This window comes from Corvus kubaryi, unplaced genomic scaffold, assembly GCF_017639235.1.
Source record: "Corvus kubaryi isolate FWS band 111438036 unplaced genomic scaffold, C.kubaryi_AGA036_p1.0 split3-73, whole genome shotgun sequence".
In the NCBI taxonomy this organism is placed as follows: Eukaryota; Metazoa; Chordata; class Aves; order Passeriformes; family Corvidae; genus Corvus; species Corvus kubaryi.
Genome location: NW_024582091.1, coordinates 248,211 through 263,831, shown reverse-complemented (window position 1 = coordinate 263,831; position 15,621 = coordinate 248,211). Strand labels below are relative to the sequence as shown.

General features: G+C 39.5%; 1 protein-coding gene across 6 annotated transcripts in view; it reads right to left on the bottom strand.

Moving 5' to 3' along the window:
• Positions 1-15,582, bottom strand: part of SH3YL1 (SH3 and SYLF domain containing 1) — a 47,891-nt gene extending 32,309 nt beyond the window's left edge. For 5 of the 6 annotated variants that reach the window (XM_042017336.1, XM_042017339.1, XM_042017341.1 and 2 more), the window contains exons 1-4: positions 15,480-15,582; positions 2,229-2,339; positions 1,053-1,166; positions 482-546 (exon numbers count right to left, since the gene is read on the bottom strand). In XM_042017336.1, the coding sequence (XP_041873270.1) occupies positions 482-546; positions 1,053-1,166; positions 2,229-2,339; position 15,480 (291 nt within the window). In that variant the 5' untranslated portion in view covers positions 15,481-15,582. Of the gene's footprint in view, positions 1-481; positions 547-1,052; positions 1,167-2,228; positions 2,340-15,456 lie in introns of all 6 variants that reach the window. The other variant, XM_042017337.1, reaches the window with a different exon arrangement.
• Positions 15,583-15,621: the final 39 nt, after the last annotated feature.

Genomic DNA, 15,621 nt, shown 5'->3' with positions numbered 1-15,621 from the left:
GGTCGTATCAGTAACCACAAGTGTGAGTGGGAAATGTGTGAAGTACAGTAACATTAAGTGGAGTCCATTTTACTCCAGCTTCAGTTATTTACACTGTTTCTTGCCAGATGGGAGTCCCTGCGCTCTTTAGTGAAGCATTTGACACAGTATCAAGTATAGGATACTGTTTCAATTAACTTCAATTGTCTTATATGTGAACACTGACAGGAAGCTTTCAATAAGTGAAAAATTCAGTCTGATAGAGGTCAGAAATCAAGGAAATAATTGCCATGTCACTTCTTTTCATCTAAATGTCTCCTAACAATTTGACTGATAGGATCAAAACTCCTCTTTTGTTTGTCTTGCATAAATGGATTTCATAATAATTTTTTTGTACATAAAAGTAGATTCTACTATCTCACTAACATTTAGACCTTTGTCAATGAATTTTAATTTCTTGCAAAAAAAGTTACCAACAAGTATTTTAAATGCAAAATCATACCTCAATTCCAATTTCAAATCCACCACCAAGGCCAGCAATTCCTATTGCAGAAGGAGCAGACCAGGCTGTTGTGTAAAACAAGATAAATTTACAGAATTTTAACCATATATTACAAGAAATACTCATTTTATTATTACACTTAAAAAATACTGACAAATTCTCTATTTAAAACTATGTTCAAAACCACTACAGTAGATTCATAACTATAATGCTTCATCCTACAAGAAAGGATTTAAGAAATACAAACCCTCACGATCTAAACAATTCCTTGTTACAAATTATTTATCATACACTTGTTTATAATCAGATATAATACATTTTTAAAATTAATTCTATACTATGTACTTTTATATTTCATCCTTTTCCACAAAGATACTGAAAGCATTTACATTTAGTCAAACAAATGTACAAAGATTTGAAAACAGCCTTCACACCAAACATTGTCACCTGTCACCTACTTGCCTGACTCATCACACATCTCCTGTTTAATACTGTGAAAAGAATAATGAAAAAAAATATTTTTATCTCTTTTAATTCTCTCATGAAGTACAAAAGGAAAATATCCACTTACTTCCATTAGGAAGCCGAGCTAATACAATTCCACTTCCACCTCGAGCAGTCACCAAAAATCCAGCTTTGATAACAGACAAAACTGCAAGGCCTTTGGCTTTAGCTATTACGTGAGCTGAAACAGCAAAACCATTTATTCAAGACCTTGTAAGAGAAGTTCTAAGAGAAGGGGAAAATAAAACTCAACAGTTAATAAATTTGAACATATAAGAGTCAAATAATCGAAGCAAAAGTTTAAAGAAAACTTTTTAAAGTTTAAAAAAAAAAATTGAACTGATAATGACACCTCCACCACAGAGAACCACAAATGTAGCCGCAGGTCACATTAGCCTGTGGCAATCTATAGACTGCCACAACTGCTTCACCTGTCCTGATTAGCATGCATAGAATTAGTTTGTATAGTGCCACACACATTGTGTGTGAGTACTCTTGGCAAGATAAACAGAAAACAGGCAGTGTGTATATGAATTAACTTTTTAAGACTTGAATATGAGATGTAGTCTCCACAAATTTTTGGAGGAGTCCAAACTTAAATCGCAACAACACAGAGCAGCCTAAGAAGTTTGTATCATTAGACAGTGTTTGTGGCAAAGACAGTGTCATCATCCTGCAAATCTTATTGCAGACCTTCCAGAACATAACAGTTATGGATTCAAAACCACAACCAGCAACACTGGATGGAGGAAGACGCTAGAAAAAACACGGAGTAACAAGTGCAAAAATAAAGAGGCCAGCAGCAAGTAAGAGTGCTAAACTAGTATCAAAGGGAAAATGCACCCTCAATCTCTTTGCTTCAAGTGATTTTCATCTAGCTCATTCTAATCAACACAGATATTCAAGAGCTAGAGCTACTATTCCAGGTTCTCTCTTAAGAAGATACATTTACAGGGTTGAGCATGAGACAGTCCATCCATCCCAGAGGGAAGCCTTCCAGTGCAGGTACCTTGTAGTGGTAAACACTCAAAAGATCTCTCCCAGTAAGTAACATCTCCCAAGAATACAGCAAACTGAAACCCTTTACTTTCAAAATATTTTCAAAGAAGTTATAGCACCCAAAATCTTCATTCATCTCGAAGTTGTGGTCAGTGAAAACAGAGGGAATTGGTAAAGACAGCATGACTGCAGCACATGGGAGTCCTGAAGGTTTTAGCTGAATCAAAGCATTTTCTTTACTCACGTGGTATAATTTTATCTGGTCCATTTCTGGAAGTTATTTCTGTAAATTCTCGTAGTATTTTAGCTGCCTTTTTAGCTTCTGACTTCAGGTTGGAAGGTATAGGGTTGTTCACTGTAAAACATGCAAGAAATAAATTATGGTCAGTTTAGGATATCTCATATGAAAAAAACAGTATCATCTGTAGGGGAAAAGTGGTTCTTTACAAATAAAGAGCAAATCAAACAAACATGGCAAGCAAATACAAGAATTATCTTCTGGATCCACATTTTGTTTCTGACAATTTTAACTGAAGACACCACTTAGGAAAACACACAAGCCTGATTCTTTTATGCAATCTCTTTCTCTTGTACTTGTTCAGAATCCACACTGGTAACAGCAGGGGTGTTGGACACACATCCTCAGCTGTTCCTGTCACTATTTATTTATGGGTTTATTGCATATGAATTTGTCTAATGCCTTTTCAAACCTGCTGATACTCTGCCTTCGGAATTCCTGCAGCAGCCGTTCACCTCCTACTTAAAGAAATACGTGCTCTGTTTTAAATTAATCACCTAGTTACAGTGAATGCCTGCTAGCTCAAGTATCACAAGATTTGGTAAATACCTAATGCATTCAACTTATCTACTACCTTCATGCTTTTATAAATAGTCAAAGCCCCCAGCCTTCTCCACTCTTTCAGGAGTCTCGGCCTTCTTAGTCGCTCCTCAAGGCAGTTGCTCCATCACTGACCACTCTAACTGGTCTTCTCCATATCACCATCAACTCTGCTGTCCTTCAAACAGCAGAGCAACTGGCAACTGGTGACTCAAGAACACTAAAAGTTTCACACCTCTTCAGGACACTTGTATTACAGACATAAACATGTGGCATGTTCTGAAAGTGAAAAAAAATCTGTTTCAGACCAAGAAATTTCCTTTAGAAATCTACATCCTGTTGAAGGTCTTATCAATATTTCTTTCCAATGTGATCTAACATAAGCCCCTCATGTATTTCAACTGAGGAAAAAGTACAGATTAGAGGTAAGTTATGTTTATTTTATAAAGCTGCAGAGTACAGTAGCAAACACACAAAATCTTGAATGCTATCCTCCAAACCACTGAGGTCGTAAAGTCTACAGAAATGTCTTTATTCCATTTTGATCCACCAGATCTGCTGCCACTAGTCAATGACTGGACAGAATCAAGTATTATAAAATATTAGTATTCTGCAACATTATAAATACATTTTATGTATGAATGTTTCACCTGTAGATTTGCAAAAAGAAGCCTTAGTGCAGTTAAAGAGATAGGAGTTAGTCTTGATAGTTACATCTACTAAAATCCCCCATAGTTATCACTTAAATCATTCTTGTTTTCCTGTCTGGACATAACAACACTCACTACTCCCAAGTTTATCAGCAACAAACCATCCAGCTAACACATGAATATATTGCCAGACCAAAGATGCATCCAGTCTCACGTCACATCTCTGAAAAAAACTAGCCACAGCATTTCTGTAAAATTCTACTGTTCCTAAATTCACAAACACATAAAAAAGACTGTGCATAGAGAAACAACATGCAGTCAAAAGTGGACTATTTTATAAATTGGCATTCCCTGAATATTCATTCATCTCTTCACTCTGGGCAACATTCCTGCACAAAACCAAGGCGAGGACTAAATACATTTTGAGATTACATCAATGAAGCTTAGAGAGCGATTCAGCTCAGGCCAAGGGAAGCGCATAGCAGCAAGTCAGCCAAGTTTCTATTCAGGCTCCATTGACTAGAACACGATACACCTCCACTTTTCAATGAGAATATTCCTCTAGTATGTTCTCCAGGCAAGAAGGAAGAATAAGAGAGATTTTGACAGCTGAATGTCTGGATTAGCATCCCTGAGACAGCTTGCAGCAACATTTGGCTTTGGTGAAGATGCAGCAGGTATAACCTTGGAGAGTTTGAAGGGACATCAGTCATCAGAAGGCTGTGCAGAAATATCAGCCTCTCTGGAAACAAAACGAAATGTATAGAATGCAACAGACTCTAAACCTCACCACAGTATCAGAGTATAAATATTAATTCTATCTCCTAATCATCCCTTCTCTTTTCAGAAAATTAAGCTAGGCAAGGCCTTGAGCGTGAAAGGATAGGAGAAGGTGAAGCTCTAAGAGCTCAGGATATTCTGAAAAGTTCTTGGCAGATGAATTTTTTCTGATGGTTACGGTACTAAAATTGTCAAACTGCTTGCAGGAGTTTTGAACATGCATTTCTGCTGTGATTGGAAGGCTTCCCCAGGCTGGAACCTGGCTACATGGCAAAAAGAGAGGCCAATGTAGCCCAAATAAAACATGAAGTCACAATTGCTTTCGGTAGAATAACAAACTGGGGTGGAGCAAATGTCTCCATTACTTCTGCTGTTTGTACTTCACTCTGCATCTTCAAGGTCAGAGGGCAAACATGACCAGCATATTGTAAGAGAAAAATAAGATTTCTACTTTTGTATGGAGATACATTGAGGCAGTCCCAAAAAGCATATTGCAACACCATTCTTCTCAAGCACGCACGAAGAATAAACCTAGCATATAATTTGTAACTAATAATTAACATTGTAATACACAGCGCATGTCCATTTGCAAAATCAGGTGAACACTCCTACATGTAGGTTTTCACTTAAGATACTTTGCAAGTCTTGAGGTCTTGAGTCTGGGAAGGGTCACCTACCCAGTCTACCCAAAATACACATTTCATGGTACTTAATTATTCTTATGGTTCAGTAAGATTAAACTTTGTTAAATGGACAGTTATGTGCCTGACCATGCAGGACTTCTAGCAAAGTGATCAACACAATGAAAATAAGATGTGTACACTGGAGATAAAAACCACTGGGAACATGAAAATATTGGGGACTTAAAAAACATTACTGAGTAAAAGCAAGCATTATCCAGCTTCTAGATTAGAGAAATTAAATTAATTTCTGTTCTCTTCTCAAACTCTTCTTCCTTGTCTTCACATGCATTCCTTCCTCCCCTTCACTTCTCTTAGGCTAATCTCAGAATCTGGAGAAACATCTCCAATTATTCTTCCTACTACTAAAAAAAAAAAAAATCCCTTAGCTGAATCCATTGAGAAAACATGAGGTATTTTCAGACCTAAAAGTCTGCAAACAGGAAGAATAGAGTGGGGAAAAAAATAAAATCACTTAACAGTTTTTGTAAGCATTTTCAGATTCAGAATTGCTTCAGAAAGATTTGATGGTTACCAGAAAACACTGTGTGCATGGCTCTGTGCACGTAGGAGCTACTATTTAATTGAAGACAACTCAAAGCTAAACTTCAGGAGTCAGCAAAGGTAATGCTGTTACTACCTCACTGTCCCTTCACTCTCAATACATAACTGGTTGCTCTGAGCAACCTGCTCTAATCAAAGTTGTCCCTGCCTATTGCAGGAGGGGTTGGATTAGATGTCCTTTTCCCTTCCAACCCAAACCATTCTATGTCTTACCTGCACTATGATTCCAAAAACTTTATTCTAAAATACAAACTTTGCACAGAAAGATAGCATTATTTAAGCAAATTGAAAATTAGGTATTTCCACTCCAACCTTTCTAAAAAGGTGGGGTTTTTTTGGTGCCACATAGTGTGGGGTACCTTTATTACCACGGAACGGAGAAACTGGAGAGACATTCATCTAGCTGTACACTACAACAGCAAGCACAGAAAAGCTTAACTTCCCATCCTCAAACTAACACCAGAAACTTCATTTTCTCCCTGTATCACTTGTTTCCTGCATCATTATTTCTTCTGCATTCCTCGGGTAGCCACAGGAATCCACTCCTCCATTATCCCTTGTTTTTTCCCTTCTTGCTACAGACTGAAGTAATGCAGGATTATTTTTCTGGACTAAGACACAGCAGGTGAATTTGACAACAACATTCTGCCAGTTAATTTGCATGTGGCTAGACTTGTGCACTTTCAGAAGCTAAGAAATGGGTGATATTTCTAAAGCACAACAGAGGTACAGAAAGGGGAAAAGGAAAGGAAAAAAGAAAGAGGTTGAACACTCTACCAACTGAAAGCTATACCTTGTAGAGAAGGGCTGTAAGTAAGATTTTAATTTAGACAGTAGCAGGCATGAAAATGAAAGTGACATTAATTGGCATTCAAACATAGCACAGAGAGGTTTTAACAACAGGCAGGATGAATAAGCGACCTGATTAAACACTTTCATGCTGAAAACCAACACAGTTACTCAAAGTGGTAACCATATGATTCTTTCCCCAGTGGCTCACTTTGAGTTCCTTTACTTACTTCCATAACGTTGTGTAGATACTAAGGAACTGGCAGGATGCCTACAGGAGCCTTGAGGAACCGATGACTTGTTTAAAAAAAAAACCAAGCAAATCCACACCCTGACCTTAATTATGTATAATATGATGCCTGATAAGGCCTGGCTGGACTCCCATTTTGGTGATAGAACCACAGCAGAAGAAATATAGTATTTTTATCACTGAGGAAAGGGGGAAGTTTGGCTCTCCCTCTTGGGCTATGCCACACTCAAGATTTTGTTGACAGAGTTCAGGATTATATAAGGACAGAGTCAACAATCAACACTAAAAAGGCAAAGTTTAATGGTTTGATATATAGTGTATATATAGCACGGCTGAGGCCTGACTCTTACAATTAAATTTTAGATCAATCAATTTCATAAAAATTTGTCCTAAAGCAAAGAAAATTACTGGTTTTTCAGTAAAAAAAACCCCTATTAAATCAAAAATAACACAAATATGTCAGACAATTCAAAACTAGTTATTCACTTAAAAAAAAAAGACATGAAGGTTTGCATTACAAAATGGTGGCATCTGTCCCTAAATAAAATAGAAATAAAATAAATAAATATTATAGTGAAGGTAGAGAAGTAAATTCGTGCTTCTATGTATTTTAATCACTCTATAAACAGACCAAATTGTAACTGGGATTTCTGTGACCTCAAAAATTATTTCAACTTCTGTTCATCTATCAAACTGTCTTTCTCTCCCTCAAGCTTACCTTAGAATTTGAACTGTAAAATTAGTTCCTTAGAAACTCGTTCAATGTCGGAAGTCTATGGAAAAAATCATTTAGATGTATCTGCTTTTTAACAAAAATACTGTATGAAATATTTAGACAAAAGCAGAATTTCCGTGTTCAGTTTATCCCATCAATAACATGCGTAATAATCCTATAGCACTGTCTTCACTATTAGCTTTAAGTATGCATACCTAATTGTCTGTTTTGTATTCCAGCACTGCTCAGGAAAGAGGTAACCAGGAGCAATAAGACAATAATATCTATCAGGAAGATACACTGACTGATGGATTTGGAATGCCGTGACCAGCGAATGCTCAGCGGGGAGCAAGCTTCATTTGCACTCCTGCTTGTTGTTGAAAGGAGCAGATATTGAGTGTATGTGAGTCAGCAACACAAACCCCATGGGGGAATATCACACAAAAACTGATTAACTCCTTAATTTGTAAGGTGATGAGGCAAGTGCGTCAGCCTCTAATTTACATTCTGACTAACAGTAATAATTTGCTGGCTGAATGTTTGGTGAAATTATCTGAGCAAGGTGCATTAAAGAATAAATAAAGCCTTCTTAAAAGCTGTAACTAATTCTGATCCAATCAAAATTATGCTGAATATGAACAGATGAAATAAAGCATAGTGGCATTACGAGAACCAAACTTCAAAAGTACAGTTTCAAAGAATGGATGACAAAGGGGAGACAAAGACTTGCATGCAGATTTCACACATATGTTTCCCATGTATGTTTGAGCTTTGAAGCATTTGGTGAAAAGTGGTTTTGTGGGGTTTTTTGGCTACAAAAAGAAGAAAAAACAATGACAAATACCTCTATAAGCCTCATATAGTTATTCAGTCTTTACTTTCACTTCACTAAAAAGTTCAGAAGCAGCACAAGAATACATTAAGGCATAGCTGATTTGCAAATACCTGTGGTTACATCAGGAACATCAATGCTAAAAGGCTTGTATGAACAGAGAACATTCAAAATTATGAACATTGATAAACATGAAAACTAGCACAGTCAAGAAAAGTCAAAGAACAACAATCTAATGGGAAGGAGAAACCTGAAGAACAAGACTGTGCAGCACTGGAAAAGGGCCTAAAGAAGAGATTGCAATTTGGCATTACAATTAAAGAGGTTAATGCAATTTTGGTTTTGCAAATGTGTAACAACACGATACTGTGGTAGCCAGCTCCAGCCTTGGGATTCATCTGGTACTTGAAATTCCTTGAACAGCATGCCAGACATGCATTGTAAGCATTTTGCCCAGCCTAAGAAAAAGTGTTGCAATACAGAGCTGTAGATGACAAAGAGCAGCCTATGCTAAACATGTCTCTATGACTCTCTCTCCATTTATGACTTCCAACACTTGAAGCCAATGACTGAAAGCAAAGAAGCCAGGTTAATGAAATGTCAAGAGAAGATCTGTTGAGTTCAAAGAAATAGTTCAATAAGTTGAAAAGGATGTTAAAATTAAAGGCAGTAACAACCCTCTTTAGCTGAAATCCAGCAGACATACTGTTGTCAGAGCCTGAGCTCCTTATTCCTGGTTTTGGAACCAACAGCAACAAGCAGATACTGTTTCCTCCCGATTCCAAGGACCATGAACAAGGAAAGGCTCAGAACATATGCTTTGATCATCTTGCTACAAAGGACTAATGGTATAGGAAAGGAGTCTACGAAGCACTAACAGGAATGACAAAGCATTACTGACACACTGGTTATGCCAACTGGCAAGGTTGTACAATTCTGACATAGGCACCTCGAGAACAGCAAGGGAGACAGGAGACAACAGATAATACATCAGCGTAAGGCAGTGGAAGCAGAGCTTAAAAGTAGAAAACAGGGTCTCTGTACAGTGAAGTTTTGCACTAAGCTCATATATTTCTACCATGATCTTTATAACTTGGATTCCTGAAGTTTTACCAACTTCCACGCTTGCTTCACTGTTCATCAGCAACACTGGTGTGAGAAGTTAGTGACATGTCAGTGACAGTACAAGTTATGGCAGGGCACAAGCACTACAGCAAGCACTACGTGGCCTTGCAGAGTGTCAGCTGAGCTGCACTGGAAGACTCTAACGTGCACTTTCACAACCCTAATGGTTTTCTTACTGTGAATTAATGTAACTACACTTTCCTCCTTCCCCACCCTAGATAACAAGTGGTTTACTGGATGGTATTGCATTAAGCTGGTGCTGGTAGTGGTGAGAGAAGCAGACAAGAAAGGTCTGCTGAACATGCAGCTAACAGCATACAGAAATCAAGGTTTACGTAAGAGAGATGGAAATATATTCTGTCCAAACACTCCAGTGAAAGGAAGTAAAAAAGTGCTTAAAAATAAAGTTCAAAATGAAAAAAAATAAACAACCACTCTTATCCATGTTAAAACCAGCCTGTTTTTCTTTGGTTTACCTGCAATAACCTGCTAAAGTTAGCTGTTGATGACAGCCTGTGCCCAGGAAAACCTCATGAGCATACTGAAGCTACAACTAAATTCAGCCTTCAAGAACTCAAATATGCAAAAGGAATGACACATAACAGAAGACAGTACCTTCTCTAAAAGGAAAACAGCCCAACAATTCTATATGTCAAAGAGGAGAATCTCACAGACATTTCTATCAATATAGGAAGCTGAGATATTTACAGTATTTTGAACAATTTTTTAATGGAGAGCATTATAATAAGAAACTATTATAGAATTTGTGAAGCTTCTATTTCCACAATTACATATATTTATACATTTAAATCACAGTAATTTGTGTGAAGGGAGGAATAACAAAAGCCATTAATACTTCTGAAAACCTTTACGCAAACTTGCATCACATCTGTATGGTTATTGCAAGACAGCTAAGAAGTCAGACAATGAGAAGAAACACAGGCATCCACATTTGGATTTTGGCATGCAAATACACAGTAGGGAATCAACCCAAAATATAAAGAATCACAAGTCTTTATTGAAAAAAGAACCATTTCAAACACAGAAGGCCTTTCCTTGCTAGAAATTAAGTAATGGAGATAGATGAGCAGATTTCTTCCTTGTTCTCATCTCTGGAAGTCTGTAGTTCTGAGTTTTGGGGGTTTTTTGTGTGTGTTTAGGGGTTTTTTTAATATATTACTATGAGTTATAGAAATCAAAATACTTCTGAAGATAACTCAAAGGAAGCCAGAATTATCAGAGGCACGTAAATGTGGCAGCCCTAAACCTGGAGAGGCAAACTGCCTCACACCAACCTGCACGTGCACTATGTCTATCATTAGCTGGTACTCTAAGGTGAGTAACTCTTCACAGCCTTTATTAGAGAATCATTGAATGGTTTGTGTTGGAACGGAGCTGAAAGATCATCCAGTTCCAGTCCCCTGTAATGGGCAGGGACACCTTCCCCTAGACCAGGTTGCTCAAAGTCCCACTCAGTGTGGCCATGAACACTTTCACAGATGAGGTATCCACAACTCCTTGGGCAAGCTGTTCCCAGTGCCTCACCACCCTCGCAGTAAAGAATGTATTCCTAATATCTAATTTAAATCTCCCCTCTTTTAGTTTAAAATGTTACCCCTGGTTGTATCACTATCTGCGCCTATGTAAAAAGTCCCCTTTTAGGCATCACATCTACCTCTTTTTATAGGTCCCCTTTCAAGTACCAGAAGGCCACAATGACATCGCCCTGGAGTTGTCTCTTCTCCATGCTGAACAAACACAGCTTTCTCAGCCTGTCTCCATAGGAGAGGTGCTTCATCCCTTTGATCATCTCTGTTGCCCTCCTCCGAATTTGCTCCAGCAGGCCCCCATTTGTCTTGTGCTAAGAACTCCAGAGTTGGATGCAGCACTCCAGGTGGGGTCGCACGAGAGCAGAGTAGAGGGGCAGAATCCCATCACTTACTCTGCTGCCCACGCTGTTTTGGATGCAGCCCAGGTTGCAGTTGGTTTTCTGGGCTGCAAGTGCACATTGCCAACTCATGTCCAGCATTTGTCCACCAGAACCTCCAAGTCCTTCTCAGCAGTGCTGCTCTCAGTTCCTCTTCCAATCCGTACCTGGATCTGGGATTGCCTTGACCCAGGTGCAGCACCTTGTACTTGGACTTGTTGAACTTCATGAAATTCTCATGGTACCACTTCTCAAGCTTGTCCAGGTCCCTCCCTCTCCATGGCATCCCATTCTTCTGTTGTATCAATGGCACTGCTCAGCTTTGTGCCATCAGCAAACTTGCTGAGGATACACACTGAATGTAGGTTTAAGGCTTTCTGCTATGACTTTTTAAAAGGAGTAAGTAAACTTCTTCATGGTCAAGTTTTTATGCTGGTGTCCTCTAAGCAGAGGCATTTTGTAAACTCAGGATTACAGAGAGAGAAATTGAGATGTTAGCTGACAACCTTTTAAAAGCAAAGCAAAATTTATTTGAAAGGCAACAATTATACACATCCAAAATAAGCTTAGGCTCTGCACAGGCTATCTGATATAAATTAAATTATATGAAGTGTGATAAAAGTAATAATGCCTGTTAGCTGTATCAGTGTGACTGTTGTCATGTATGGTGTCCAAAAGCATAAAAGATTTTTGGTCTAGTGTTTGCAAGCTGCCTTTTCAAATCTTGCTACCAATTATGTATGCACTTCTAGACCACAGGAACTCAATATTTTTCCCATGAAATATCCATTTTGTTAATGCTAAAATAACCCTACAATATGTAAAAACCCCATGCCCCGTTTCATAGTGGCATAATTTTTATTACTTTTCTCCACAAAGAGGAAAGAACTTAACTAATAGAAACACCAAGTTGATCACTTTGTAACTTTATTTGGTATCAGTTCTCAGCCCAACTTTGAATTAACTATTTCCTTGAGACAAGTCAAGGAAAAAAAAGCCCTGTAACACAGAGTCTCCTGCGTTATCAAAAGCATTTGATGAGTTGGGTTCCCAGCAGTTTTTGTACTGAAGTCAGGTTGGAGAAAATTCTAATTAGAGATGCTGAATTTCCTCTCATCTCCTTTTCTGAAGACAGCTGGAATACATGAGGGTAAAATGATAGTGACAAAGCTGTACAATGTACGTTAAAGAAAAATGTGTTCCCCTTGTATATGCAAGATGTTTCAACTAAGTGATGAACTAAGTGATGTTCCTTATTTCTAAGGAACTGTGGCATGTGAAGACAATTGATACCTGCCTGAGGCACAGAGGATTTGTTCCAAAAAGCACATTAGACAACTGTTCAGCTGCACAGGAGGCAGAATAGTGGAACACCTGTAGCTAAAAGTCTTCAAAAATTCTTGTAACCTTTAGCAATTACAAGAATACTAAAATCCCAAGTCCACAGTTCTACAACCAAGTTGTAGCCTTTGCACTAAAAGAAAGGATAAACACAAGCAGCACAGGGATGAAATCACTCAATTTGTGCAAAAAGAACCAGAAAACAGCATTTTCAAGAATATAGAGACAGTGATGTGCTCTAAAACAAGCACAAAAAGCAGAGTTATCCTGGGGGTTGTCTGAGACTCACATGTGAGGCTCTAGCAAGAATTTGTACTACAAGAATTGCAGGCTTTGGCTCAAAACATGCCATCACACCTATCCTCCCTACACCCATGCCCCAGGAAACTGTCTACTTGAAACCCTTTTAGTAAGTCTTTCATATACACTTATTATAATATGTTGGATGTGTAAACAATTGGCACCAAAGGGGTGCTACCCACCAAGCAAGATAAGTAGCATGACTGAAGCCAAGTCATAGCTACAAATTCAGTTCTACCTGTCTTGTCTCATCTTAATACAAGAGTTGATATGATATGTGAAATTTAGACAGGGGAGTAAGAGGAAAATCCTAGAGAGAACACCAATTTTGACTCGTTAACTCTATTTCAATCCTCAAGAATAAACTTCAAGGCAACCCAAGCAGATTAACAAGTACATTATTACCCTTTGCACATGAAAGCTTTAACTAAAACAAGGCTGTTTGTATACAACAATTCTAAACAAACATCTTGTTTATCTTCTCACCAGGGCCAGAGGTACAGAGAGAACAAAAATGTAACACATGAAACCCAGATGAGCATTACACAATAGCCCTCTATGCTACCATGAAAAAATATTAACTACCTTAACAAATACAGGCTCTGCTTATCTCCCAATGAAAGTACTTAACATTTCTGTCAAGGAAACTGTCACCATCATTCTGATCCTCTCATTTCCACATTTCATAGATGTCCCAATTCACTATGTGCATGAATCAAATCTAAGAAGTCACCAATTCCCACAGCTAATTAATTCCTACAATTAATCACACAAGAAACATTTCTTCAAGCTAAAAGGAATAAACATTTAAAAAGTGAAGATGCTTGATATTTATTAATCAAGAATTTGAAGAGCTCTAGTTCTGCCTAAATTCTTAGATTATCTTATTCACAAAAGCATTTCTTCTCCACTAAGTCATACAGGCTCTTCTACAACAATGCAACAGCTGTTTCAAAAGCCCCCAAAATATGGCGAGCTTATTACATCAGAAATAGTACATCAGTAATTCTTAATGGTGAGAAACCATGACACAATGCAAAGAACAACAGTGAATTCTGTCACAGTTCATTTCAAAGGTATGAAGTTGCCATTAGCTGAAGAAGGCACAAACTGTATCTCTCTTCCAATGCTGAGGGCTGAAAATGACAGAATAATTTAGGTTGGAAAACTCCTCTGAGATCATCAAGTCCAACCTTTGACCAAACACCACTTTGTCCACTAGACCACGGCCCTAAGTGCCACATCCAGTTGTTCCTTAAACACCTTCAGGGATGGTGACTCCACCACCTCCTTGGGCAGCCTGTTTCAATGCTTGACAACTCCTTCAATGAAGAATGCAGGACAACACTTTAGATAAGGATCCTCCCCAGTCCCCTCCCCAAGACACTGAAATATGAAAGACGTTGTCCCAAAATTAGAGCTAGGTGTGTGCGTACATATGACATACACAGATACAAACACCGGGTTTTATAGGAACTCCAGGATGGCCTTTCAAAGCACTCACTTCTATATAGAGCCTCATCCTCCCCAACCCACAGACATAGGAAGGGTGCAGGGGGGGAATCTGCTTCCAATGTCGATACCTCAAGGGACTTCACTTGACAGAAAGCAGGACTAAAGGCACTCTGCACTGCTCACTTATGTAATATGGCAGAGCCACACGTGAGAATGCTACAGCTGACTCATCTCGCTCTCCTTTGCCAAGGCCATGTCTGACAAGCGAGCAGAGCCCTGGCCCCTGCCTGGCTCCACCACCTCGCGCTCCCGACACCTGTGAGCTGGCCTGATAACAGCAGGATGCTGCAGGCGCCGGGGGCAGAAACCACACTGCTGATTACCAATCACTTCCACTGCAAAGTAAAATAACTAGATAATTTTAAAAAAATGTGGTTGTACAACTGTATTTACAAAAGAAGTAGCATATGCAGGACAGCATTTCAAGCTGCATAAAAGGAAATGCGCAGTTTGTTCCATTCCACAGCAAACGTTATATAAGCTCTTCAGCTTTCATTTGAAAGTCACAGATCAGGCAGAAAATTAAGAATCTGGCATTTTTTATTTAACCTCCAAAGCGCTGCATTTTGACCAAAAGACCAGCCAAACAAGTCTTTAAAAAGTAGCAGAGGAATCCAGTCCTCGCCACACCCTGCCGTGGTGGGGCTGTGTCTGCTGTTACAAAACCCAGCCAGGTACGCAGATACAGTGTACAAGATAGCACAGCAGAAAAAATAAATACTTTAAAAAGTTTTTAAAAGTATATAATTAAATATAAATAAAATATATACATATATAAATATATATAGCTTACAATATATAGTAGGTATATACAGTCTATCTATATCATATAGATATAAAACACAACTAAATAAAACGAACCAAAAAACAGACACTCGAGGCTTGGCTGGAAAGCCAAGCGCCCGTGTGCCCAATTTCACCAGCAGCCTGGCGGGGCCAAAGCCGCATTCGACGCTTCTCAAATTTCTACGCGGAGGACGCAGCACATGCTGCGACCCCGGGGAGAAGGGGATGCGATGTGCCGGCGCGGCCCTGCCCGCCGCGCACGAGCGCCTTCGCTCCGCCCGCGGGGGTGCGGGGGCGGCTCCGTGCCCGCCGCGGCTGCCCCGCTGAGGAGCCCACCTGCCCCCGCTGGGTACCCACTCCTGCCCCCGCGGGATCCCCACTCCTGCCCCCGCTGGGTACTCACTCCTGCCCGGGCCGGGGCACCCCCGCTCCCCCTCGCTGCCTCTCCTCCTGCCGCCGCCGCAGCCTCACTGGGCGGCGCCGGGGCACCGGGGCAGCCCCACCGAGCCGCGCACCTGCCGCAGGTGAGGCGGGCGGGGCCGGGG